The 26169-nt window shown below is 35.5% G+C and overlaps 3 protein-coding genes across 3 annotated transcripts; all 3 read right to left on the bottom strand.

Annotated features, from left to right (window-relative positions):
* Positions 1-1063: 1063 nt before the first annotated feature.
* LOC125223403 (SWAP (Suppressor-of-White-APricot)/surp RNA-binding domain-containing protein) lies at positions 1064-4767 on the bottom strand. The gene is made up of 4 exons (XM_048126538.2): positions 4545-4767; positions 2720-3690; positions 2070-2344; positions 1064-1937 (listed from the first exon to the last, which is right to left on the bottom strand). Exons 2-4 carry the CDS (start codon positions 3673-3675, stop codon positions 1189-1191), a joined length of 1980 nt encoding a protein of 659 aa, XP_047982495.1. The 5' UTR covers positions 3676-3690; positions 4545-4767; the 3' UTR covers positions 1064-1188.
* A 764-nt stretch (positions 4768-5531) lies between these two features.
* LOC125218725 (F-actin-capping protein subunit beta-like) lies at positions 5532-8288 on the bottom strand. The gene is made up of 8 exons (XM_048120464.2): positions 8105-8288; positions 7055-7125; positions 6728-6841; positions 6475-6557; positions 6318-6391; positions 6130-6249; positions 5959-6054; positions 5532-5867 (listed from the first exon to the last, which is right to left on the bottom strand). Exons 1-8 carry the CDS (start codon positions 8231-8233, stop codon positions 5766-5768), a joined length of 789 nt encoding a protein of 262 aa, XP_047976421.1. The 5' UTR covers positions 8234-8288; the 3' UTR covers positions 5532-5765.
* Positions 8289-9202: 914 nt separating this feature from the next.
* Positions 9203-13604, bottom strand: LOC125220816 (laccase-15-like). Its single transcript, XM_089062895.1, has 6 exons — positions 13331-13604; positions 13031-13182; positions 12675-12919; positions 12462-12590; positions 9755-10696; positions 9203-9609 (listed from the first exon to the last, which is right to left on the bottom strand). Exons 1-6 carry the CDS (start codon positions 13412-13414, stop codon positions 9479-9481), a joined length of 1683 nt encoding a protein of 560 aa, XP_088919021.1. The 5' UTR covers positions 13415-13604; the 3' UTR covers positions 9203-9478.
* Between the last annotated feature and the right edge of the window lie 12565 nt (positions 13605-26169).

Genomic DNA, 26169 nt, shown 5'->3' with positions numbered 1-26169 from the left:
CTCTCAATAAAGATACGAAAATGTTTGCTACTAATATTCTCTCATATATTCGCCCATATTGTGATATGAAATTTAATTAAATTGTTATTTCATTATAATCTTATAATATGTAAGTGGAGCATAATTTTTTAATCCAAAAATATTATCTATGAGTAAAATTCCACATCATACGCATTCCATATTTTTTTTATTCCACATTATACGCATTCCATATTCTTAGCAAACAAAACAAACTCAAGGAATCTGGAGTAAAATTTGTGGCGTGAAAGAGGTAGAAATAACTAAGAAAGAGAGGCGCCGCTGGGAGGAATTGAAAAGTGCTATTGGGAGGAATTGAAAAATGTCGTTAGACCCTAAAAGTGAATTTGGGCTAAGCTAATATGTTTTGGACCAAAAATAACTAGGATTAAGTAAACCCTACTTCGTATTAACAAATGATAATTTAAAATTTAATTTATGGCCGTGTAGGAATATTGATTTTAGTAAATTGAAGGTATTAGTTTTAGTAAATTTTAATTATAGTCGCGTAGGAATATTATTTTTAGTAAATTGAAGGTATTAGTTTTAGTAAAAATTTTAGTTATGGCCATGTAGGAGTATTAGTTTTAGCAAATTTTATCACTCACTTAAGATGACACATTTTCCTTTTTAGTTTGTCCCAAATTAAATGACACTTTTATCTTTTTTTTAAACTTTTCTTTTTCAATTAATACACTTAACCACGTTTCTCATTCCAATGAAAATAGTATACAATCATCTACTAAAATATGAAATGGTTCATTGACAATTATCTTTTTGTTGTTGTTTATAATATCTTTAATTTTTTATAATATTACAAATACTTATTTTAATCAGTTTAAATCTGTAAATAATATTTCTATATTTATTTACTCTATATTCTTTATTTTAAGTTAATATATTTTCATTATTTAGAAATCTTTTGCCTTGTGCATACAGGTGTTAACACTAGTTTAGCTAAAAGCATAGTTTCAAAGTCCAGGGATAAAACGATGTTGCAACAGAGTGTAGCATTTCGTGAAAAAGATTAAACAAACAATGCAAATATTAAAATAAAAATTGAATAGCGACACATTAATTTAAAATCTAAAATTCCTTAAACATAAACAAAATGCATTTAAATAAGTTTCATCAATTTTACCAGACAAGATCCGATACAACATCATTCATCTACCTTGCTGCTGCTCTTGCACTCATGGACGTATGGTAGTTTGTACTTCTCTGTTTCCTGTAAGAAGAGTAGACGTCGTCGTATTGGCTTGCCTCGTTCGGATCTGCTGTTGCCCCGAGTCCCAACCTTCCGGAACTGCTCGACCCGGGCTTTCTTTCTACACTTCCATCAGGGAGAGTCCCAGTATCCTGGTCGACATTCAAGCCAAGGGGTGGGGGAATGCAGGCTCCTCCCTTACGAGACGGAGATCTTCTCTCGTACTCATAACCATCGTCGTCGTCATCATCACCCGCTGATTCAGATTTCTTCATGGGTCCTTCTGAAGGGTTGACCTCTTTAATCTCTCTGAAGAACTTTGAGACTCTATCGAGGACCTCGGATTGTGATATATTTGAAGGTGGAATCATGGTGGGGATGTCCAGAGGGCTCAGCGGAGAGTACGGCACCCCACTGCCTATCTGCATCTTTCTGACCATACCTGGAATAAGACCAGGTGGGAACAAAGGATAAGGGGGAAGCTTCTCACCAACTTTTCCAGGAGCAGGTGCATTTGTCGGTTGAACAGCGGATGGAACAGGCATTGATCCAGTGAACCCACCGGAGGGAGCTGATGAGAGATGAAATTGTGGGTTTGGTAAAGATGAAACAGGAGGGACTTGTTTATCTGCATACTCTTGATTGGGTATGTTTGGAATGGAGCTCTGCATGTCCGGTTGCCATTGCATATGGTTTGGTGCACGGTTCATCCCTACAGCAGAGAGAGACGACAGTTTACAAGTGCTAGCAACAACAACAGTTAGGTGCATTACAGCACTTGCATTAAACGACTCGTATTGCTAATTTTCCACAAGATAAAAAGGACAGATAGTGGGAAAAGTACCTGTAGCAGCAGAATGATCTCCTGATGCGTTGGGATGAGCAACTGGAAAAGAATTTGGTGGCAACCCACTCAGCATGTCACTTTCAAGCTCGTAGATTGTATCTTGGTCATATACTTCTTTCGAGGCCCAAAACTGCAAGATTTTCTGAAGACGTGACTGGTTTTCATCCTTGTTATGTGGGTTGTGGTATATCTTTGCAAGCATAGAACCCAAGACTGGCTTAAATGCAAGTGCCTCGTTGTCGAGTTCCTGCAGGTTCACCCGCCTCTGCAAGCTGTATATTTCAAAAATCATTCCTAATTAGAATCAGTGATCTTGATCCAGACGACACACTTCTCCACTCTCCTGAGTGTGATGCTTATATCATTCCATCATTCTTTCAATTCAACAGAAGACTTTCTTGCATAGAAACGTTAATTTTATTTCAAATCATCCTCGACACTGTTATTTATTTATCAATTCTTTACAATTAATATCAGCAACGTAAAGTACTTTTAATGAAGGGATGATGGATAATAATTTAACATATGCTGCAATGATATAATTAATCATGCAATAATGTTAAATCTGAAAAATGCAACAAGGACATGTTTAATCAAGCATGATGAAGTAGTTGAGAAATCGGTAACTTGAAGTGATCAAAACATACCTGTCAAAGAGGATATCATTGGCAAGATAAACTATATGCAACTGCCTCTCAGAATCATCTAGGGACAATACCCTATCTCGGAGCGCCTCAGCCAGGCCAGGAGCAAATGGAGCCCTCTGCATAAACCAAGTCTTGGCACCTTTTATTGACTCCTTTGTGCCAGTGAGACTGTTCAGAACACCATTCATCTCCATCTCAACATCAGATGGAAGCGGTCGAGATAGACCTTTAAAAGGTCGGTGAGGTTGATCAAATTCAGGTCGGATATGACCCACCATCGGCTGAGAGTGGTGAGGGTGCTGTTGATCATAGAACTGCGGAAAAGGAGGTTGCTGCAGGTGAGCAGATCCCCCAGCAGCAGCATTTGGGGCATTAATAGGAGCTGGACTCATCATGGGGTTGGGAGGATGCAACACTGGCATCGAAGCTGGGAACTGAGGGTTAAAACCCATGAGTGGTCTAGTTGCCATCCAAAGCTTATGGCGGTAGTAGTTATGGCCTTCACCGCCAAAAAGAAAACCATAAGCAGGATTATCTTGCTCTCTTTCCCGGACCACAGCTTCGAACTCTGGGCCGTTCTTCACAGCATACTCAACCAATTTGTCGATGCGCTTTTGAAGTTCAGGATCAGATGGGGCTGGAGCAGGGGCCGGTGGAGCCTCATAAGGCCCAGGGTATGGTGATGGAAAAAGATGTGGAGGCACATGTGGAGGGAACGAAGGTGTTTGTTGATAAGGGTGAGGCAAATGTGAATAGAGATGATTTTGTTGCATTGGCCGAGGATAGGGGAACTGCTGTACAGGGGGATGAGGGGGCATATAAGGAGGGCCGTGAACAGATGGAGGAAACTGCTGGTGCTGTGGATGAAAACCATACTGCTGCTGCTGTTGTGCATTACTAGATTGTTGCTGTCCATATGACATGGGAGCACCATAATCATGTGGCGGTCGATCCATTTGTCAGTAGGAATCCTATGAACACACAGAAAATCCAGGTGAAACTCGCCATTCCTCAAATAGTAAAGTTCTTAATACAAGGAAATAATATTCAGTTCTTGATCAGGACGAAACAATGCAGCATAAAACTAGTTAAATTTCAAGACAAAACTCCAATTGTGCGTATGTCACGAGGTTGACAACACAGAATTGCACTTGGCAAATTGCCACAGCCATGGCATAGCTCCCAAGAGCCGGCATGTATGTTAAAAATTCAACATTCGTTGGAGTTAATAACCTAATATATTGCCACTGCATCTGATTTGTAATTGAGGCAAATCATGGTATCCTCTATTTTCTAGTTAATCTTTAAAACTAACTCAAGAAGGGAAAATGCTATTAACTTATAAGCCAAGAAAGCATGCAACTATACTTGAAACATAAAGGACTTTTTCAAGGAAGTAAAATGATGAAACTGGGGAACAAATAACTCCTTTACTTCACTTCAATTTCTAATGATCAAATTACATACACACACATAATGGTATATAGATAGATAGATATTCATATGACAGGTTATGTTTACCAAAACACTCTCTATAGCTAACAAGGGCACTACAAAGCATTCATAGAACCACTGATAACACAGAAAAAGCAACATAAATTAATCAAATACAAAAAAAAAGTTAATAACAAAATCAGAAGCTAGTCCTCCAGCAAAAAACCACAGTTCACCATGTGAGCTACCACGAAACAAGACAACAATCTGAAGAATTCAGAAACATACATGTATCTGTACTAAACGAAGTTCACATTTCTAAAAGAGATACAATTACAAATGTAAATGCAACAAATCAATCGATCTTTTTCACTAATAGAAGAGAAATTACCAGGAACGGCAGCTAAACGATCGCAGAGGGGCAGAAACCAGCTAAATTAGAGCTTGTGTTTGGTAACACAGCATGGTTTTAGGGATTTTGATTTGGGAATTGAAATTGCGCAATTTCTTTCCACAACATCATGTAATAGGGCAATGAAGAGTTTCGGATCGGGCCTAAGTCGGGCCGGGTTGATGTAAAGGGCGAAATTCCAATTATGAAACAAGTAGTACTTACATTTTTAGAGGTATTAACAAAAAAAATTCTGCTAAATATTGAAATACGGAAACTCAGAATTTGTATGAAAAAGTATAAATAAATCCTAATTTTAGATTTTTTTGTGAATCATAGATATGTTTATTTTCTATCTTCATTTTATAGAAACTAGACAATAAGATCAACTACTAAGGCGTAGTAACTAGTAGGCTCAAGCTTTGATATAAACACAATTAAAAAATAATTTAAAACATATTTATAAACTAGATTATTATATAATACTTCATCCATCATTAGAAATACACTAGTTTTTACCATTTCGGACCAGTCTCACAAAATTAGAGAAAGTCTAAATATAGATATTTTTAATGAATAATAATCAGATATACTCCATCGTTTATGACGTGGAACCCACGCTGCACTAACACTTCTTCCGAGTTTGAATCCTCTTATGTGGCAAAATACATAGCAAGGGATATATACACATCACAACTTATCAAGTTAAATTACCTTTCATTTTTTTATTGTATTTTGTTCCTTCCACTAACTATTCCCTGTCTTATTTTTTCTCATGTCTACTTTACTAATTACTACATATTAAAACTCGTGCCTCAAATAAGTTTTGTCTATTTTTTAAAAAGGAATGGAGTAATATTAAATGCTTAGCTCATCATTTATCATATACTACTCTCTGGATCGATTAAGCATGAGATGATGACTTAATATTGATGTAAAATACTACTCTCTGATTGAATTCACTAAGGAAAGATCATAATAATCATATTACAACAATATTAGTCCAATGCATTCATAACAAAATCAGTCAGACAAGACAAGAGCTCATTTTACAAAGGAACAATGCTACAGTTTGGAAAGGGAGAGTCTATCTTACACAACACTCACTAACATTTTCAAAACAAATGAATTCAAGTATGAGTAACAAGATAGACAAAACATCACACGCAATACCGCTGCTGGTGCCAGGAAACAAGAATAACAAAAGCGAGTACATATATTTCAAGAATGTCGCTTGTTGATTTGTTCAGGAAGGCTCGTTTGAACTAGTTCAGATGGTGGACGCAATGTGCAGATCATCTCCTTCGTCTTCCCAAAATAGACCTGAAAATGGCACAACGTATTTCACTCATACTCCGTATTGATGAAATTGCATATAAGAGATGGATGTAAAGTTTTCAGATTGCATACATACCTGATCCAACGAGTACCTCAGCTTGCTCTCCATTTCTTCGACCATCCTTCCCATATTGCATAGATGACCCTCATCAACCGGAAGATCCATATTCATCTGTAAGTAAAGGAGCAAATGCTTATGAGAAAAGGCAGATAAACAATACCAAATCGCCACATTTGTAGAAAATACCTGTCTTCTAATCGATCCTGACAAGTTGAAGGCGCCTGAGGACTCGTCATTTGTGGTCAACGAGAGCATCACAGAGCTAGTCAAGCAGTAACGAGCAGTTGCTTCATCTAGAGGAACCACCTATAAATTTAAAAACAAATGAGCATAATTATGACAACAAGAGGAAACCTGAGAGTCAGATGACACACCTCAATGACATGAATTGCTTCCCAAGACCCTTCTTCTAAATAACCTCTTCTACCATCTGCAGTTCTCGAACCATCTTCAAAAGGGAAAACCAATGCATAAGTAGTGGAAGGAAAGTAATAGTAAGAAATAAATATATATTGGGAGAAAAATAATCACCCTTTTTGATTAAGAAGCAACCAATAAAACCTTCATCTTCATTCTCCCAGATATATACTGATGAAGTGCCACCTTCATAGTACCTATTACTTGATTGTTCAACTTAAACTAATTCCAGGTTGAAGCTCTCAGAGAAACAAGAGAGAAATATGAAAAGTAAAAATAACAATGATATTATAGATTCAAACTTCGAGCAGGTAGCAAGAAGCTTGTATATAGTTAAATAAAGTACGAGGTAAGTAAAAGACCTCACTGGTCACAATAAACCGTGAAGACGTCATTTGCTTCCATTTCAAGTTTCCTCAGCTCTTGAGATGGATAAAGTCCGTCGTCTAGTGGGGGATGGTATTTGTTTGACCAAGGTGATCTTCAGGAGCAAAAACAAGAAACAACCAAAATAACAATCTCAGGTAAGGGCTGGCAAGATAAAAACAAGACAAAAAACATTTGCTTTCGAATGCTTCATGGTCCAAGCTCCAGTTTATTTGTTAAATTGTTCGTCATAAACATAATAAGTCCTTGGCCCTTGATGATATTTCACAAGATCTAGTGGAAGCATACACTAGCGCACACGTCATACCTGTAAGAATCTGCATCTCTGTTATACTCGCATAATATGAACTCCTTCCCACTATCAACATCACATAAAACCTGAGGAACAACATTATGTTTAGCAAAATAACCTAATTAATAGCTGTTTGTGATAAATAATAAACAATTATGTCTGGAAGTCCCAAGCTATGGGTGAAGAGTAAAAGGGACTATATAACGTAACACAAATATCCTGTGTTGGTTCTCGACATATAACATTTATGGAGAGTGACAAAAACGTATGATGGTTATATATACTGAACTAGAATGCTTACTACTAAACAAGTCATTTTGTTCACTTTACAGTTAACACATATCTAACCACCACAAAGTTTACAGCCTGATGTTGAGTAAATGCAACCAATTGAGAGAGTGTGTAAGCACTTATTAATGGTATATTATGATAGTAAGCAGTAAGGTCATACATTCCTTAAAGTGAAGGTCCTCCTATCAAAGTACTACTATAATACCAAACATGACAAAAAAAAGAGCTAAACATCTGCATATATTCACTCTATCTATCTCCTTATGTTTGCTCTATCTAGAGTGATTCGTCTCGACTCTCAAATACTATAAAATACTCTCCTGTATTTTTTCACAGTTTCCAAGTATATTCTCAAACTTCAAAGAAGTTATTTCATTTCCAGCTCTACACATATTCAGTAACCTTCAAACGAATAAGCTGCTTGAGCTTCTTTTGTAGCATGTAAGACCGAATCATAACCTAAAACACAATTCATTTTGAGCTATTCATACAATTACTGATTAGGAACACAATATCCAGAGTCACATATGCCCTATACAGCGCCATAATAATTCCGCCAACACTACCATATTTTCCCCCAAAAACACAGAAAAAAGACTGATTCACAACCTCCAAAAGTCAAATCCCCTATCCTCTTAATCTCCAATAAAATTCTCACTCCATATGATTTCGAGCATCCGCCTGGACATATATATTGATATAGATGCAGTCGAATCGAATTAATCCAATTGAACTATTACAAATAGAATCGAACACAGACTGCGCAAATTTCACCTGAAGAGGCTGGTCAACTTGCGAGAGCAGATCGCCAGAGTGGTGCGGCAAAAGGCTTAACAATGCAGACAGCGCCGCTTCCGAGTGCTTGGGCGGAATTCTTCGCATCAATCCCATTGCCGCCTCCATTTCTGCGTTCGAGCTCTCGTTCTTTCCTTTTCGGATCAAATTATTTCCTTAATTCTAAAAAATGGGGGATATTTGTTGGAAAATTAAAAAAATATAATTTTTTTTATTTTCCTGTGATTGTTTAGACCACAGCCACAAATATTTAAAAATTTTCTCAAATCAAAGTATTTTTAATTTTTTCAAATAAGAAAACTTTGTTTCAGAAACAGTACTCCCTCGGTTATTGTCCAATTTGCTATTTTAGTCCATCCGTAAAAATTTATTCACTTTGCTTTTTTACTAGTAGTGTTTTTTGTAAATGGACATTACTTTCGACTACTCCCTCCGTCCCATTCAAGATGACCATATTCTTGAATGGTACGAGATTTTAGGAAATGTTGTTAGGTGGAATAAAGTAGAGAAAAAAAAATAGTTGAATATTCTGGGAGAAAGGAGAGATGAGGATATTTCCAAAATAGTAAAGTGACCATTTTGATTGGGACAAATAAAAAAGAAAATGTGATCATCTTGAATGTGACGGAAAGAGTAATTATTTGCACTCACATTCTATTATAAAATGAATATATAAATAGGTGACTCCTCATTCCATTAATTTTTTTAACTCTATTTTTTCTAAACTATTTTTTAAAGTCTGTACATAGTTAAACTTGGATAATATTTTACGGACGAAATGAGTATACATTTATGATTTATGCCAGTTCCATGGTTAGATGTTGACTTTTCTTACTAAGTTAAAAAATTAGAGCAAATGAACACATCATGTCACAAAATAAAATCTTACTATCAACTAAACACAATGATAAACCACCATAATAACAAAATCTCATTTACTATATTCATTTCACTTATAAAAGTGGGAACGTTACACAATACACTTCAATATATGATTTTTAACTTAGAGCAAATGAACACATCATGTCACAAAATAAAATCTTACTATCAACTAAACACAATGATAAACCACCATAATAACAAAATCTCATTAAATATATTCATTTCACTTATAAAAGTGGGAACGTTACACAATACACTTCAATATATGATTGCTCATTATGTTCTCAGTTCTCCCCAATGTGAAACCCACAAGTTACATCAATCGATTATAAAAAAAAATTATTCCAAATCTAATAACTTTTCTAACTTATTACAAATATAATTTGAAAACATTTATTTTTCGCCACACCACCTATTTTTAAATCGCGAATATTGAATATTCGTACATTCAAAAATTTCTCCTGAATTTGATCAACACATAGGGAAATCCGACGGTGGAGGAAGCATCGTATCATTTGGGCCCTTCCCATTTCTCGTAATAAACGTCATCTCCATTCCCCATGTTATATGTCTCTCGAAATGGCAATGCATTAGCCAAACCCCTACAAAAGTGAAATTAAAACAATTTTTGATAACAAAAAGTATTTTATATAGCTATCTAGCCTATTTGACCGGTCAATGAAAAACGACATAGGCTACGTCATTTTTCATTGACCGGTCAAACTAATCGAGATTTTCTTATTATACCTGGATTATTGGCAACAAATCTGATCGCGGTCCAGCCAGCTCTGGGCACCGCGATGGTGTTCTGTAGCGGCGGGTCGATGAGATTGTAGTTTGGCGGGTCTCGGGTGGAGTTGAAATTCCCATACCCCCACCCCACGACGTAGAAGCTGTGGCCGTGGAGATGCATGGGATGGTCGAGCGGTGATCTGGCCGTGCTAGTACCCTGAAACACGAGCTCCACCGTCGCGTTGAAGTCCAACATTCTCACCCTCGTCCCGTTTTGTGGCTCCCACAGATCCTGGGGAACAGCGGCCGCCGTGTAGTTGAATGGAAACGGCGGATTGCTAGGAAAATTGGCCTCGTAGACGCCGTTCACACTTTCATAGTAAGCTTGAAGAATTGCAATCCCTGGTGACTGCCACGTGATGTTGTTCACACTCGCGAGTAGCCGGTTCCCACCCGGGCCGTCGCAGTCGGAATTAGGGCAGTTTCGCGTGTTGATCGACAACGTGAAAAGGAGATTCGTTGTCACGTCCAAGGGCACGTTGATGGGGTGGTTTTTATAGGCGAGGCTGCGTAATCGAGCGGTGAAGTTGACCGATGCCACGGTGTCGTTGAAGTCGGGGAGGGTCGGGAGCTCCGGTGACGCCGGCGGGGTGTAGTTTCCAGCGTACTCGACGCGGGAGGTGGTGGTGGTGTTGCTGAAATCTCCGGCGACGTTGTAGGCTCTGGAGGCCATGTAGTAGTGGCTAGGGTTTTGGTCGGCGACGAACAAGAAGTCAATGGTTTGGCCGGGGGAGATGGCGATGTAGTTGGAGGTGAAGGGTTTGAGGTACGCGCCATCCAAGCCAACGATGGTGACGTTGTGGCCGGCGATTCGGAAGAACATAATGTTGTTCATCACAGCATTCACCATTCTAATTAGGTATCTTTTTCCGTGTTCGACTGTGAGCTTGAACGTATCTGAATGAATTCAGTAAATCGTGTTAGAGATTCATGGTGCATAGTAAATATTTGGATTCTAGACTGGATTTTTGCAAATTGGACCGAAAAACCCAAATTTTGAGAGAATACAAATCCAAACTCATACTTCCCCCGTCTTATTAAATATGCAACATTTGGGAATCGGTATGAGTTTTTATGTAGTGTTGTTTTGTGAGTTAATGAAGATAGAGTAAAGTAAGAGAGATGAAAAAGTAGAGATGAAGATGTTTAAATTTTAGAAAACATTTCATTTTTAATGGGACAATCCAAAAAAGAAAATGTTTTATTTTTAATGGGACAAATGGAAGTATTAGCATCTCCAATGGCTTTAAGCCAGCAATAGCCTAGCCAAAAACTCCTCCTGCCACATCATCAGAACAAGAAACTGGACAAGCAACAGCTTAGCCATAGACCAGCAAAATTATAAAAAATAAATAATTTACAATCACGCAAAATACGGAATTAAATTTACGATACAAATACGGGAAAATGCAATAATTTTATATAAATTAAGAAAAGGTACATCCTATAAAAAATTACATAATTAAAAAAATACATTTAAAATGCATTAAAAAATGCATAAAAAATATTTAAAAAAAACATTAAAAATGCAATAAATAAAAAAATGCATAAAAAATACATTAAAAAAATGCAATCGGCTAGCTGAAATTGAGACTGCTATGGCGGCTAGCGCATCGGCCAGTGGATCGGCTAGCGCCCGCGAATCGGCTAGCCTAAATTGCCGCAAGGGAGGCTAGCGGATCGGCTAGCCTATCCGCTAGCCTCCATTGGAGATGCTCTTAATGTAAAATAACTACTACGTAGTAAATCTGTACCCAACTGAAAACCTAAAATATGAAAAAAAAAATTGAAAATTTTGAAATATTTTTTTATTACATAAACTCATACACTCCCTCCGTCCCGGATAATTCGGGTCACTTTGACCGGGCACGGGTTTTAAGAATTGTAATGAAAAGTGAGTTGAAAAAGTTAGTGGAATGTGGGTCCTACCTATATATATTAGTTTTATAATAAAATGTGAGTATGAATGAGTTGGTGGAATATGAGGTCCACTACCAAAAATGGTAAAAATGAAGTGAGACAAATTATGTGAGACGGACCGAAATGAAAAACTGAGACGAATTATATGGGACGAAGGGAGTATATAATATTTCAACGCATGCACACGAAACTAGAAAGTGTCTTATTTTGTTTTTAAAAATCGATACCGAAAATTAAGGAAGACCGTATCTTATAATTATAGAGATTCTTTAGAAATTAAGTTATTTGATTTTTTAAGTAACTAAAAGTCCACAAACACATGTTTTAATCATGGTAGAATATCGTCGTGGCTTTTCCTAGACCTTTCTTTTTTCAATACATATCAAAGAAATACTAACAACTCAAATAATTGAAAAAATGTGTCCTTTGCCATAACGACATCATTAGCATCTAAACTTTCATTGTTCACTAAGATATTCAAGGCTTCCTGTGTCCCACTAATTGGCATATAGTTGAAAAATTATTTATTTTCAAATAGAAAAATGTACTAATACAGTAGTATTTCTCTTTCAACGTTTTCCATGTACCTTTTATAATAAATTCATTTTTCCCTAAATCGACATTTTAGAAACTATTTTTGAAAATTGTCCCCCATATGCAGATTCACTATAATTCCATAAAATAAAATTTAAAATATTAGATACTAGCACATATATACCACTAAAAATGAAGAAACACAAACCTTGGTTTGAGCATGGATACAAATCACCAGGCTGTCCATTTAACATATATGCATCAGATGCATTAGGGCCTCCTCCATCCGCAAGAAATTCATTCAAAACAGCAAATATATCACTTTTCCACCACTCTCCTGCAAATATTTTTTTAAAAAAAACAATTAATGAAACTAAAGACAATAGAAGTACTATACTATTTATTAAAAAAAAAATTGTACCTATAATGATTGGAACTTCTTCATCGGGCACGGGGAAAGGATAGTCATCCTTAATACGAGGATAAACTATCAAAGCACCATGTACTGTAGCCCGTGACCAGTCGCTATGTGCATGCCACCACATAGTCCCAATCTCGTCCGACAGCACAATCTTCTGGCTGAAATTAGTCCCGGGCCGGATTGGGCATTGTGTTATGTATTCCGGCCCATCCGACCACGGATACCTTGGCTGCTTAACCCCATGCCTTCACACCACCAAAACATCCTTCAATCTTCAACACTTATATTTTATATATATATATATATAGAGAGAGAGAGAGAGAGAGAGAGAGAAAAACTAAAAAATTAAAAATTACCAATGAATAGTTATATTTTCTTTTGCTCTATTCACAACAACAATTGCAATTGTATCACCCTCTGTCACACGAATAGTTGGACCAGGAAATTTCCCATTTACTGTCAATATGCTTTTGTTGCTACATAGCCTGCTATATGGAGTATCACTCACCTGCAAATAATTCAATTACAAAAAATATTTTATATATATAAAAGATAATAATAACATGTGATAAGGTTTAAAGTAACCACAACCACAAAAACCCTAAAAAAACAAGGTTGCATGAAACAATTATTGAAACCATAAAATATCAACTTACAACATAGGTTTGATGATGAGTTTTGGCATGGCTAGAAATCACTCCACACAAGAGAAAAATGGCAAGAAAAGGCAAGATTCTCATGGTCTTTAAAGATAGTAGTACAATATTGCTTCTTTCTTGAGCAATAAATTAATTAACGTGGGTTTTTGCCTTTGTGAATTTTCTTCAATATAAAGCTAATGCTTCTGTATATATAGAGAAAGAAGATTCTTGAAAAAGTTGTGTGTGTGTGTGTGTGTGTGTGTTGAAAAATATTGGAAGTGGTAGCCATATGTCTTATTTTGTCACGTCTCTTCTATAATGATTCCAATCTTATTCAACATATATACTCTGTATTTACCAACCATTAACTAATTGTTAGAGACAGGCTTTATTTGCTTGAGTTTCAAAATTTTATAGAAATTGGAAAATCTTGGGCTAGTCTTCAACATGTGTGTGGAGGAATTTGCTTCTTTGACAGCGATCCGTCGGCTATATGTAAGTTCAAAGAAAGCAATTGAATTTTGTGACATGAAATTAATGAGATTTATAAATCTTTAAAAGTGGGCTAATAGCTCTAAATGAACCAAGGTACTACTCCTACTACTTGTTAGCTGTTTGTATTTCAACTTGATAAAGAAAGCTCTTTTGAGATGTTTCATTAAATGAAAATTATTAGGGTAGATTATAAAGTAATGAAAATTAATTAAATTATGGCCGTCACGCCAAGTTTTGAAATTAGCTGCTGATATCATAACTTTGACATTTTTTTTGTCTCACGGCGTTTGATATGAGGAAGTAGTTTCTGATGTAACCGATGAAAAATCTCACGAAACCAAGATTGTAAAATTTTAAAAATGAGTCATTCACAACTACTAATGAAGTATATTACTATCATAGTAAATTAAATAATGAAAAGAAAAATAGTGCATCATTAATTTATTATATTTGAGAAACACATTTTCTTTGGTGTATAATTTAAGCAAATATGTATAGTGATGTTTGTAAATAATTAGCATTTTCCCTATTATTTATTTTGAGTTGCTTGTGCTCTTAGCCTGTTTTTATTTTATTTTTTGGTAATGCTGGTTGTCAATAAATTATTGAATGGTGTGAGTTTCTTTCAAATCGATTGTTATTTCCCAATCAATTCGCTTGCATCCATCAGTTTCAAAGCTCAATCCAATCCAATGCATATTTCCTCAAATATTTTCTATACCCTTGTGCATGCGAAATAAGTACTCCTCAAACACAAATCACGAAAAAGTAATAAAGAACACCAAATTAATTACACCATCCCATCCGTCTCTACAAATTTAGGTCTTAATAAATTATGGATATTTAATTAAAGAATTTATGATTAGAGGTCTATTTATAAGAAAAAAGCTCTAATACGAAAATTCTCCATTTTTTTTTTGTGTCCCACCGTCCACCGAAAAAGGCTAGGTCTATTTTTTTCTTTTTGACTATCTCCCCCTCTCTAAGAATGTCAAATGCCACAACTCAATTTCACTACAATAATCGAAGTATCTGGTCGGATTAATTATTCTTTTTTGGATAGGAAAATAAGAAAATTCTTTTCAAATTAATAAAATCTTTAAGTAGAAAAATAATTTTGAGAAGCTAAAATAAATATTGCATTTGTGTCCTTTTATTTCTTGATCTCTATAGGCTATAGCATTTTATTTTAATTGGCATCTACACATATCTATGTGCCCATATAGTTACTTTCCAAATTTAAGGAATAGACAATTATTTAGTTTTTTTCCACGTTAAAAAGAATACATGTGAATTGAGGCATAATGAACTTTTTAGCAAATGATCATGTGTTGAATATATTGCTAATTTTGTCGTTTTTGTTGATTGGTAAATAGTTAAATACAATAATATCTTACTATAAAAGATTTTGGAGATAAGAAAAGTTGAATGAAAAAGACATTGATACGTAATGAAATTAATGAACGTGTGGTTAATTACTCAACGATTGAAATTAAATGCTTTGATTAATTATCGCTCATTTTTGTAATTATCCAACAGATAGTATTAAATATGCGTAGCTATTAATGTTTTCTTCCCAACATTGATTAGAACGTGATACCTTTTTTAGAAAATGCTATTCTCTCTGAACTTCTCTCTCAATTTATTTTATTTCATTTCATTACTAACGACAGAAAATATACATTAAAAAATCTGGATGTGTTAATATGACAAAGATATACTTGTATAATTAATTGATCATTAATTTATAAAATACATCTTTGATACTTTGCTTTATCATATATTTACATTATTCCACTGGTGAATGCATTTCTTCCTTTTTCAGTAAACATACTTATTTATAAGAGCATCTCCGGTGACGCCCTTCTCACTAGGACTTCCCACAAAAATATACTGTCACATCATCACTAGGATTTCCCATTCCACTGTCACATCACTAGGACTTCCCCTGTACTAGAACTTCCCGCAATAAAATTAAATTCACAATTATTCAATATACGGAATTAAACTTTATGGAATTAAAATATCGACACGGAATACGGAAAAATTCGAATACTTCATTAAAAAAAAATTACATAATACTTTAAAAAAAATTACATAATACTTAAAAAAGTTACATAATACTTAAAAATTACATAATCATAAAAAGTCGAGAAATACAACCCTCGGCTCTCACTCCTCCTCGTCCCCGTCCCCGTCGCCCGTGCCGCTGCCGCCTCCGACGTCCCCGCCCCCAATCTCGACGCCATAATCATCAATGGGTGGCATTCCTAAATCGCGCCAACATGCGTCGATACATTTTTGCACATCCTTTTGTACACAGGATCGTGCGTGCTAAACCACCTATGCATGTTCTGACTCAAGGTCTTCGTTAGCAGCGCGCGGGCGAGACGGTCTAGTTCATCTGGGGCCTCCGATTCGACCTCGAAGGACCCGCTACGGCTGCCGCTTTCCCTCGCCATCCGCTGCGCAGCCTTTTGCCCCATCGGGCGACGACGACAGCGAGAGTGTGATCGTGGTAGCGGGGACACTTCCTCGGCTTCGGGAAGCTCGTGCGAACCAGCACTGCTGTTGTACTCACCGGAAGAGTTGATCTTCGTCCGCTTCCAGCCCGAGTCGACACCCGCACAAAACTTTTGCGAACTCCTGACCACGAGAAAGGCCTCCCATTAGTCAAACACTTTGAACTTCAATTCTTTGTCGGGGTATTGGGACAAGGCCTGGTTCTTCACATCCTCCTCAGACATGTCGCTGGTTGCCATGCGCAGGTTGTTTTGGTAGAGGCCGGCAAAACGACTGAGCTTAGGCCTCAACCAATCCCACTGTTTCCGGCATTGCTCAGGAGTGCGAGGCTTCGCCCCAAGCGGTTTGAGTGTGAGGTAGGCCTCACTAATGCGATGCCACAATCGGTCAATATACTAGTTCGCCCCGACATAGGGATCCTCGACTACACTGACCCAGGCCTTCGCAAGCGCGACATTTTCCCACACGGTCCAGATCGACCTCTTCCCCCGCTCCTCCTTACCCTCCTCCTCCTCTGCCCCCGTTTGCGAGGAAGAGCTCGGGGCTTTTCCCTTGCCCCTACCCCTGCCCCTGGCCTTGCCCTTGCCTTTGCCCCTGCCCCTTGCAGCAGGCTCCGCCTCATCGGGAGTCTCACGGATCGGCGATAGTCCCAACTCCTCAAAAGAGAAAGTCTCGATGCCGGCGTACTAAGTCTCCGGAACAGTACTAGGGGAATCGTCGGACAACAAATCTATATATGGGCAATAGACAGATTCCCTAGGTGTCCTCGGGCTCCTGTGCTGCATCGTCCCACCCATCCCCGACGTCATACCCCCCATCCCCGCCATATTTAGCGGCATACTCCCCATCCCCGCTGCCCCGGGCATCATCCCACCCACCCCCGCCATATTTGGCGTCATACCGCCCATCCCCGCTGCCCCGGGCATCATCCACCCATCTGACTCATCCAATTGTACATATTGTAGAACATCTGGGGAGTAATCCCCGCCATCCCCGCCATTTGGGGATTCATCCCCGCATTAAAGTTTCCCTCCGTTCCGGCGGAAAATGTGGGTGTGTTTCCTCCGCTCGTGGTGGGGGAGTTCCTATTGTACTCCATTTTATAGTAGGAATGAAACTTGTAGATTAGAGAGAGAAACTTGTCAACACAAGTGGTGTGAATGAAATGAAGTTCAACAAGCCCTATTTATAGAGTTTTTTTTTTTTTTAAATTAATTTTTTGTCGGACATCCGACCTCGACGTCCGACCCCACGCCACAGTGGCGGACGTCCGCCGCCCGTCGGTCGGATATCTGAGCCCATCCGACGGGCGCACGGGACGTCCGTGTCCTACCATTTTCCTCACTACGGCGGACGTCCGGTCGGACTTCCGCAACTTCCGCCGTTGAAGATGCTCTTAGTGATTTACAATAATAATTGGAAATAAAGATAACTGATTCTACTAATTGGTTGATTTTTTCTTTTTAAAAAGCACTATGCTTTTACGATGCAACTTAACTAAAAAAAATTATATATGAATTTCTTTTTTTTTACTTTCAAATAATATATGACTTGAGCATTTCTGAATATATATATATATATATATATATATATATATATATATATATATATATATATATATTATATATATAGGGGAGCACTAGGATGCCCCTTATTTAGAGTCACAACGTACATCCAATCTGGTGCTGCCATGTGGCACAAAACATGCAATATTTTAAACACAAAAATGCAATCTAGTTGTATATGCATTTTCGCAGATTGCATTTTTGTTGTATGTAAATTGCATTTTATAGTGTTGAGTTTTGCATTTTCACATAAATTGCATTTTTTATTGTTAAGTTTTGCATTTTCACGTATAAAAATGCAATCCGTCTATATATAAAATGCAATTTAAACGGTCAATATCTTAAATGCAAAACTTAACAATAAAATATGCAATCTGCATATAACAAAAATGCAATCTGCCAAAATTCATTTATAGCTTCTACAAATGCGTATTGCATTTTTCTGTATACAATATTGCATTTTTCGTGCCATGTGGCAGCACGTGGTTGGATGTACGTTGTAACTTTAAAATTAGTTGTTATACTAGTACACCCCCATATATATATATATATATATATATGTCTTTCTTTTTTATTTTACTTTCAAATAATAACAATTCTGTACGTAACGCATGCAGACATACAAGAAAGAAATTTTTGAAAAAAACATAACTCTATTAATAATTTGATTTAAAATCTGTTTTCAATTAAATAAATCCATTTTTCTCATTTACAAACTCTAAAATTAATTTAACATTTATGCAAATTGCTTTGCAAAAAATCTATAATAATTTGAATTACTTAAAAATATTTATTAAATTATAGAAAATATAATTATTAGGAGTATAATATTTTCTGCATCCACTCCGACGTAGCTATCCTGGCCAGCATATATAGTTCTCGAAGTCTCGAATAAAAGCCTAAGTTAGTCGGTTAGGTCATCATCCATTTTTAGATAATGCATGAAAATGTAAAGACGCCTTTATTTGTAGTATTAATTATTATATTGTTGTCCTGTTTCCATCAACTTTTCATTATGCAACAAATTAAGTAGTCGTGTTTTTATATATGATGGAGTATATCTATATATATGGTGCGCCCATATCTATCCAAATTGTTGTTTTCAAATTTTAGTAGTGTTGTTAAAAATGACTAAATAAAAATATATTTCTTGTAGATCTCTGATTCATGTATTCAAATCTAAGAATCCCTTTAGTAGACGATGTTAATTTGACAATCATTTGTTGATATTATTAAATATTTTTCTCTAAATAGTAAATTAATTAATTAAGTCCAGAGTCTCAAAACATTTTTATTTCCAATTCGAGTTGCATGAAAAACATGAAAATTAATACCAATATTACACGTTTTGTTATTGTAGGTACTGCATGTGTTGATGAATAATTATTTGTAATTAGACCTAGTGAATGTTTTTTGATTACCATCTTTTCAATCATTAGATTGTATCATTATTCACCGTCTTAAATGAAGTGTTTAATTTTTTCTCTAAAAAATTAATTGAAGTTGAAATTAATTATGACCCCTTCAACTATATACTATGAAACGATCAACCTAAAATTAGCCAATTAATCTAAATTATAAATTTATAGTTAATTATAAAGAAAAGTTATAAAATAACCAAAATCTAAATCAACAATATATACTAGATTTAAGTGAAATTAACATTAACATATTAATAAACATGAACTGCTCAAAATAATGAAAACTCACTTGACACGTTCATACACGTTTAAACACGAACACGATAAAACTACTGAACTCTAATCAATAACGATTGTGTGATCTTGATATTGAGGCATAATAATGTCTGACAATTGCATCTTTGACGATGAAAGCCATCAACATTCTCCAACTATAATGACGCTCTAATTAATCGCCATACGCGGAATCAAGATATCACAAAAAGATTAGTTAAATAATCACTTAATTAATTAGTACTCCTTTGGTCCCATTAAATGTCCCATATTTCTTTATTTGAACGGTCTCTAATAAATATCTCATTTCACTTTTACCATTTTTATTAGTGGACCCCACATCCCACTAACTCATTCTCACTCACATTTTATAAAACTATTATATAAAATTATGACCCACATTTCACTAACTTTTTCTATCCACTTTTTCTCACAAATGAACAATTTCTTAAAAATTTGCATCAGTCAAATATAAGACATTTAATGATGACCGGAGGGAATAGCAAGTAGTATTTCGATTTTACGCTACCCATAGTTGTAATTTGTGTACAAATTCTACATTTGCATTTCTTGATCTCTCATGAAAGGAGAGTAGTCTTGATAGGTACTTTGCTTTCTCGTCTATGTGTTTTATTCTCTCCGGTTAATTTAACTAATTATTTTTTCATATCAAGATTGGTTACGTATTAATTAAGTAAAAACTATTCTTAATCTATCTATAAATATATAAAATGGGAGTTTTGGAGATATTTACAAAATTGTCATTAAAAATATTATAATAAAATAAAATGAAATAAAGACTTCATAATTATAAATTATAAATTATACTAGTAATTATATGTAACTTCCATGTAGTTGGTTTAGTGGAGTAGTGGAGCACATGGAATCTTCCTATAAATATTTCCTAAACTAAAGAAGTCGAAGAAGATAGAGAGACTCTAGAGGCGTGGAGGAAGAAGAGACTCAAAAGCGAACTTATTATTCGTTCTATGAGTTAAAGGTGGCTGAAATTCAAGGGCATGGACCGAATAAGTTGGCCTTGATATTTAGCTAATGTAATTGGTAAGATTGTAGTAGTACTAATTAATTTGTAAAAATGCGTTTTACATTTTATTATTTTACATGTACTTAATTTTAAGGTTTAATAACGACATTAGTATAAATGAATCAAATCTCAGTTAATAATAGTATTATTATACATATGCATCATTATTGTCAATATACTCATGTTGTTGCATGATCGAGTCTATTCCATTGTATCAAAAGTTATAAATATTAGATAATAATGTTGTGTAGTAGTAATATTTAATGCACGATAATAATGATGATAATTAATTTTTTTACTTCAATCAAATATGTAATATAAATTTAACCCATTTTATTTTATAAATTTCAATATTTAAATCATTTATGAATTTTTAATTACAATTAAGGTAGTGAAAAGGTTTTATTTATTTTTGTGATAATTATGAGAAGTAGAAATGAAACTGTTTTTGTAAATAAATTGATGAGAGGTGGAAGTAAAAAGTTTTTTTGAAGATAAATTGATCACCTATTAAAAGTTTAGAAGTTAAATAGTGGTACTCTACTACTAATCAAAAGTTTAGTAATAATTTTGGGAAGTAGAAATAGGGGTGAGATCCCCTGCTGTGTTTAAAACACAGCACCAAATGCTGTGCTATGAAACGCACAAATTTAGGAATAAAACGACATCTTCTCTCCACTTTCTCAATCTTTTAATATTTTATTCTTATTTTTATATTTTTAAAGTATTACCAGTGAATAAATTTAGCTAAAAAAATGTAAGTGTAGTATCTTAATTTTTTTTATTTCTTTCAGTTACCGAAAGATTTGTCAAATCTGAAAATATTAATTGTAGGTATCCTTTTTAAAATAAAATATTTAAAAATAATAATGAATACCGTTTAAAATTGGATTCCTCAATTAAATATTAATCAAATTATCAAATACTATAAAATAAGTAATTAACGACGAAAGGAAATATGAAGGATAGAAAATGACATGCTACGCATTTTATGTAGACAACTTATGTGAGCACCAACTCCGTTCAACATATTTTTAGTGTTGTTCGTTTTACTTTATAGTTTGATTTAATACATTTTTAAAAATGTTATTGGCATTTTTAATTTGGTTAATTATAGTTATTATTTTTAAAAAATTTATTTCAAAAAGGATACCTACCATTAATATTTTCTGATTTAACAAATACTTCAGTAAATGAACGAAAGAAAAAAAATTAAGATACTACACTTATATATTTTTTTAGCTAAATTTATTCACTACTCATGGTAATACTTTCAACTCATGCATTGTCTTCATAATTTAAAAATATAAAAATAAGAATAAAATATTGAAAGATTGAGAAAGTGGAGAGAAGCTGCCGTTTTATTCCTAAATTTGTGCGTTTCACAGCACAACATTTGGTGCTGTGTTTTTAAACACAGTAGGGGATCTCATCCCTAGAAATGAAAAAATTTTGGAGGTGAAAAGGTTTTTTTGGGTTCGCGTAATAATGGAGAGAAGTGAAAAGATTTTAGAAGAGGTGATGAAATGAAAAGATTTTGCAAAGAGATCTTAATATTTTTTGTAATATTAAATTCGATCTTTTAAAGTTACATTTTGGGATATTTACCTTTTTTAGAAATAAAATATTATATACCTATTACTATATGTGCTTTTTGCAAAGTAGTTTTATTAGGTTACATATTAGAGATGCTTTTCTTATATACTTTCTCTGTCCTAAAAATCTGAATTTTTGAAGCAACATAAGTTTTAATACAAAATTGATAAAGTAAAAAAGGGAAAGAGAAAATATTTCACACACATTTAATCAAAATAAAATGATATATAGATATTATATTTTTTATTTCACACACATTTTCAAATAGAACCACTAGAAAAAAGTTGATGAGTTATAATTTTTTTATTGCTTACACTAAAATCTTGATATAATTTTGCTATCTTTTGTCAAATGTATTATTGTATATATTTATTATTAATACATTTATAATTTTAGATTCGTATATTAGTATAATGTTTCGTACTATTTCTTATAAATATTTTATAATTTGATATAACTATAAATATTTTATAATTTGATATAACTATAATGAGCCGTGCATAGCACGGGAATAATACTAGTTTATACTAAAATAGAACTTAATTTACTGAGATTTTATGATTGTTTTTCGAAAGAACATAAAGTGCAATCTTTTCTCCCGCTCAATATATGTCCAGACTCTAGATTAAATTAGATTATTAATATTGATGGTTTTTCAACTATTCATGACTGATGACACCTTTTATATACATATAATTCAAAGATGAGTATACGTATACACTAGGAATTATACCGCAATAAATACAAATTCACACCATAGCAATATTAGAAAACCATCCAATAATTAAATCAATTAAAGTAGTATGAGAGTACAAGAAATTAACTGTCTATTTGCTAGCTTCCTAGACTATATACATGTTTTCAAAATTAATAATACCAAATGTCCATTTTAATTATGCGACATGACGGTGACTTTATACAATAATTAGCTAGGACATTTATTTTATAATTAATGTTGCGTAAGAAAATACCAGTAAAGTAAAGTGTATTGACTTTGAATTTTCTGATTGAGAGTTTTTGCCGTGCATATATATATTGCTGTCAAATTAATTTTGCCTTTTTTATACAGTATGATATTAAATGTATACTAATTAAATGTACTAATTTAGGCAGTTAATGTAACTTGATTTACTAAATTACAAACCCCTAATTTTTTCAAAACGCGTGAGAAATTTATTTTGACAAATTTTCACAAATATACATAGTACGTATAATCTGATGATGAAAGATAAGTACCCAAAATCGAAATTAGATCCTATCCACAATAAATAGCTAGAAACAAAGATGAAAATGATTGAATCATAGCAGCCGGGAAGATTTACTATTATACCCCTTACATGAGATGTTCACAAAAAAGTGACCTAAATATCCTAAAATTCAATTAAAATGTACAAAGTGTTACCTAACACATGAATAAATTATTGCATTCTTTACAATAATCTCACCTACCTCTCTTCCTTGATTTGGGAAGTGTGGAACGTTTGGTCGGAGGATTAAAATTGACAATTACTATAAGAGCATTCCCAATGGAGGTGGCGAATTCTCGGCGATAAATCGCCGGTTATCGCCGAATTATCGCCGGCCATTGTGGCGAAGTCGGCGATAATTCGGCGATAATGTTGCCGTTGCTTCGCCGAGTGGCGTTCTAACGCCGGATTATCGCCGAGCGATCGCCGGCCACTGTGGCGACGCTCGGCGATAATCGGCGATAATTAAAATTTTTTTTTTTTTTTTTTGAACCCAACGGCTATTTTACATTCCACCCCTATAAATATTTCCTCCACTTCCTCCATTCATCACCCACAATCTTCATTCTCTCCATTTTCAATCTCTTCTCCCAATCTTCAATTTTCATCAAAATTATGAGCTTTTGGAAGAAAAGTTCCCGATCGGGTAAGGATAAGGGTAAGGGGAAAGAGTCGAGTTCACAAATTCCCAACACGGATGAAGCAAACGAGCAGTGGATGCAGTCGTTGTTGGCGATGGGTTCTCCTCCCGGCCAACTTCCATACGGGGGTCCGTCTCCTTTGCAGACTCCTCCGGCGCGGAGACTTTCTCCGTACTTCAACTCTGCCGGCAGAATGCCCTTTCCAGCCGACGATGTGTATCGGCCCCAGTTCGACACCCCCGGATCAACCCCAGGCGACCAAGAATCTCAGGCCGCGACACTGAGCGCGGAGGACTTCGAGGTGGAAGAAACGCCCACCGAGCCGCCTTCTAGGAGCGGGAGGGGGAAGGCGCCGGCGTCGTCGGCTGCGACTGATACGGGTTCCGATGAGAGGCCGAAGCGGGTAAGGACTACTTACACTCTGCAAGAGTCCGAGCTGATAGCCGACTGCTGGGCGGACACGTCACAGGACGCGGAGCGCAGCAACTACCAGACTGAGATCATATTCTGGGAGCGGATTGCCGCGAAGTACAGGAGCCACAAGACTGCCTCAATGAAGGACCATGGCAGCGAGGCGATCCGTCGGCATTGGGAGCGCCTCATGAGGGACTGCGGGCACTTCAACGGTATTTATTCTAACTTGATGACTCACATGACGAGTGGCCAGAACGAGCACATGGTCCGAGATGAGGCCATCCGGATGTATAGTAGCCAGTACTTGTCGACGAAGGGCTTCAAGTATTGGAACATCTACGATAAGCTGAAGGATCTCCCCAAATTCCGGACGGGAATGCACGACGCGCTGCACGGGAAATCGGTGCGCTCGCGACTTAGCGTTTCGGAGAGCGAGGGGAGCGCGGCCCACATCGACTTGAGTGGGGATGGTCCGCACGAGCGCCCGGAGGGAGTGAAGAAGGCGAAGGGGAGGCGGAAGGGGAAGGGCGCAACGTCGGAAGTCGCGTCGGAATCCGTCATCGACTTAGAAAAAGCCACTTATTCGAGCAATGTCGCCAATCTGACCCAGATGTACACGCTGTACTTCACCGGCGGCGGGACCCCTGAAGAAAAGGCGGCCCTCTGGAAATGCATCCAACACCTGCAGAGTACGCTGGGGCTCGATCCCGACGCCCCTCCGGCCCCTCCGTCTTAGATTTTTTTTTTTTAAATCTTTGTTTATTTGCGTTTTTTATTTGTAGTTTTTTTTTTCTCGTTGTATTATATTTTCCAATGATTAATACAACGATGAATTGTTCATTATTAGTCTATTTATTAAATACATTTGTAGGGAAAATTAAATAATATAAAAAATAATGATGTAAAAATGAAATGTTGAGTTAGGGAGAAATAAGGGAGAAATAAGGGAGAAACCAATGTAGCACTTGGCTAAAAACTGGGGATAAATTTTGGTGCTGATGTGGCGCTGATGTGGCAGGAGTTAGGGAGAAATAAGGGAGTTTTTAGGGAACTCCATTGGGAGTGCTCTAAACTTTTAAAGTAGTAGTATAAAATTTAATTAATATAGATCCTGGAAATTGTTTTTTCGTCGGTGATTATGTGATACTGTTAAATATATTGATATCTTAATAAAGTTAAATTCAACATTTTAATGCGTGCCTCCGAAGATAAGGGAGAGCATTTCCGAGTAAAAACCTCTATGATCTAAGATTTCATAAACAGCCAAAGAAAAAGGAAACCATGATAGAAATTAATTAGTAAAAGATTTATTTAATACTAGCGTATAATTGGTCTCGACATAATTAAGCGTAATATTTAATTTCAAGATTTAAAGTGGATTCCAATAAAGTACTCCATGGTATACATGATACTTATAATTTTTTTCTTACAAAGTTTATAATAGTATAATAATTTTTATAGAAAAATACACGTGAATATACGTGATTGTGATCAACATTGAACTGCAACTTATTGCATAACTAAGACCAAATATCAATCTTATGATTGCAAGTTTGCAATATCAAACGACTAGGACTGATGTCACATGACAATCAATTTAATTAATCATAAATTTTAATGGAAAATTTTCAATT

Source organism: Salvia hispanica, chromosome 1 (assembly GCF_029641045.1).
Source record: "Salvia hispanica isolate PSC_SH4W2 chromosome 1, Shi_PSC_v1, whole genome shotgun sequence".
Classification (NCBI taxonomy): domain Eukaryota; kingdom Viridiplantae; phylum Streptophyta; class Magnoliopsida; order Lamiales; family Lamiaceae; genus Salvia; species Salvia hispanica.
This window is presented reverse-complemented; position numbering and strand designations above follow the sequence as displayed.

What these genes read in the sequence shown, in the direction of transcription:
- LOC125223403 (XM_048126538.2), bottom strand. Translation starts at nt 3,675, where the DNA reads ATGGATCGACCGCCACATGATTATGGTGCTCCCATGTCATATGGACAG. An exon ending in AATGATATCCTCTTTGACAG is followed by an intron (nt 2,345 to 2,719) that starts GTATGTTTTGAT and finishes TGAAATATACAG; the next exon opens with CTTGCAGAGGCGGGTGAACC. An exon ending in AGATCATTCTGCTGCTACAG is followed by an intron (nt 1,938 to 2,069) that starts GTACTTTTCCCA and finishes TCTCTGCTGTAG; the next exon opens with GGATGAACCGTGCACCAAAC.
- LOC125218725 (XM_048120464.2), bottom strand. Translation starts at nt 8,233, where the DNA reads ATGGAGGCGGCAATGGGATTGATGCGAAGAATTCCGCCCAAGCACTCG. An exon ending in AAGTTGACCAGCCTCTTCAG is followed by an intron (nt 7,126 to 8,104) that starts GTGAAATTTGCG and finishes GTTGTTCCTCAG; the next exon opens with GTTTTATGTGATGTTGATAG. An exon ending in CAGGATCGATTAGAAGACAG is followed by an intron (nt 6,055 to 6,129) that starts GTATTTTCTACA and finishes CTTTACTTACAG; the next exon opens with ATGAATATGGATCTTCCGGT.
- LOC125220816 (XM_089062895.1), bottom strand. Translation starts at nt 13,414, where the DNA reads ATGAGAATCTTGCCTTTTCTTGCCATTTTTCTCTTGTGTGGAGTGATT. An exon ending in CTCATCATCAAACCTATGTT is followed by an intron (nt 13,183 to 13,330) that starts GTAAGTTGATAT and finishes AATTATTTGCAG; the next exon opens with GTGAGTGATACTCCATATAG. An exon ending in GTATCCATGCTCAAACCAAG is followed by an intron (nt 10,697 to 12,461) that starts GTTTGTGTTTCT and finishes GAATTCATTCAG; the next exon opens with ATACGTTCAAGCTCACAGTC.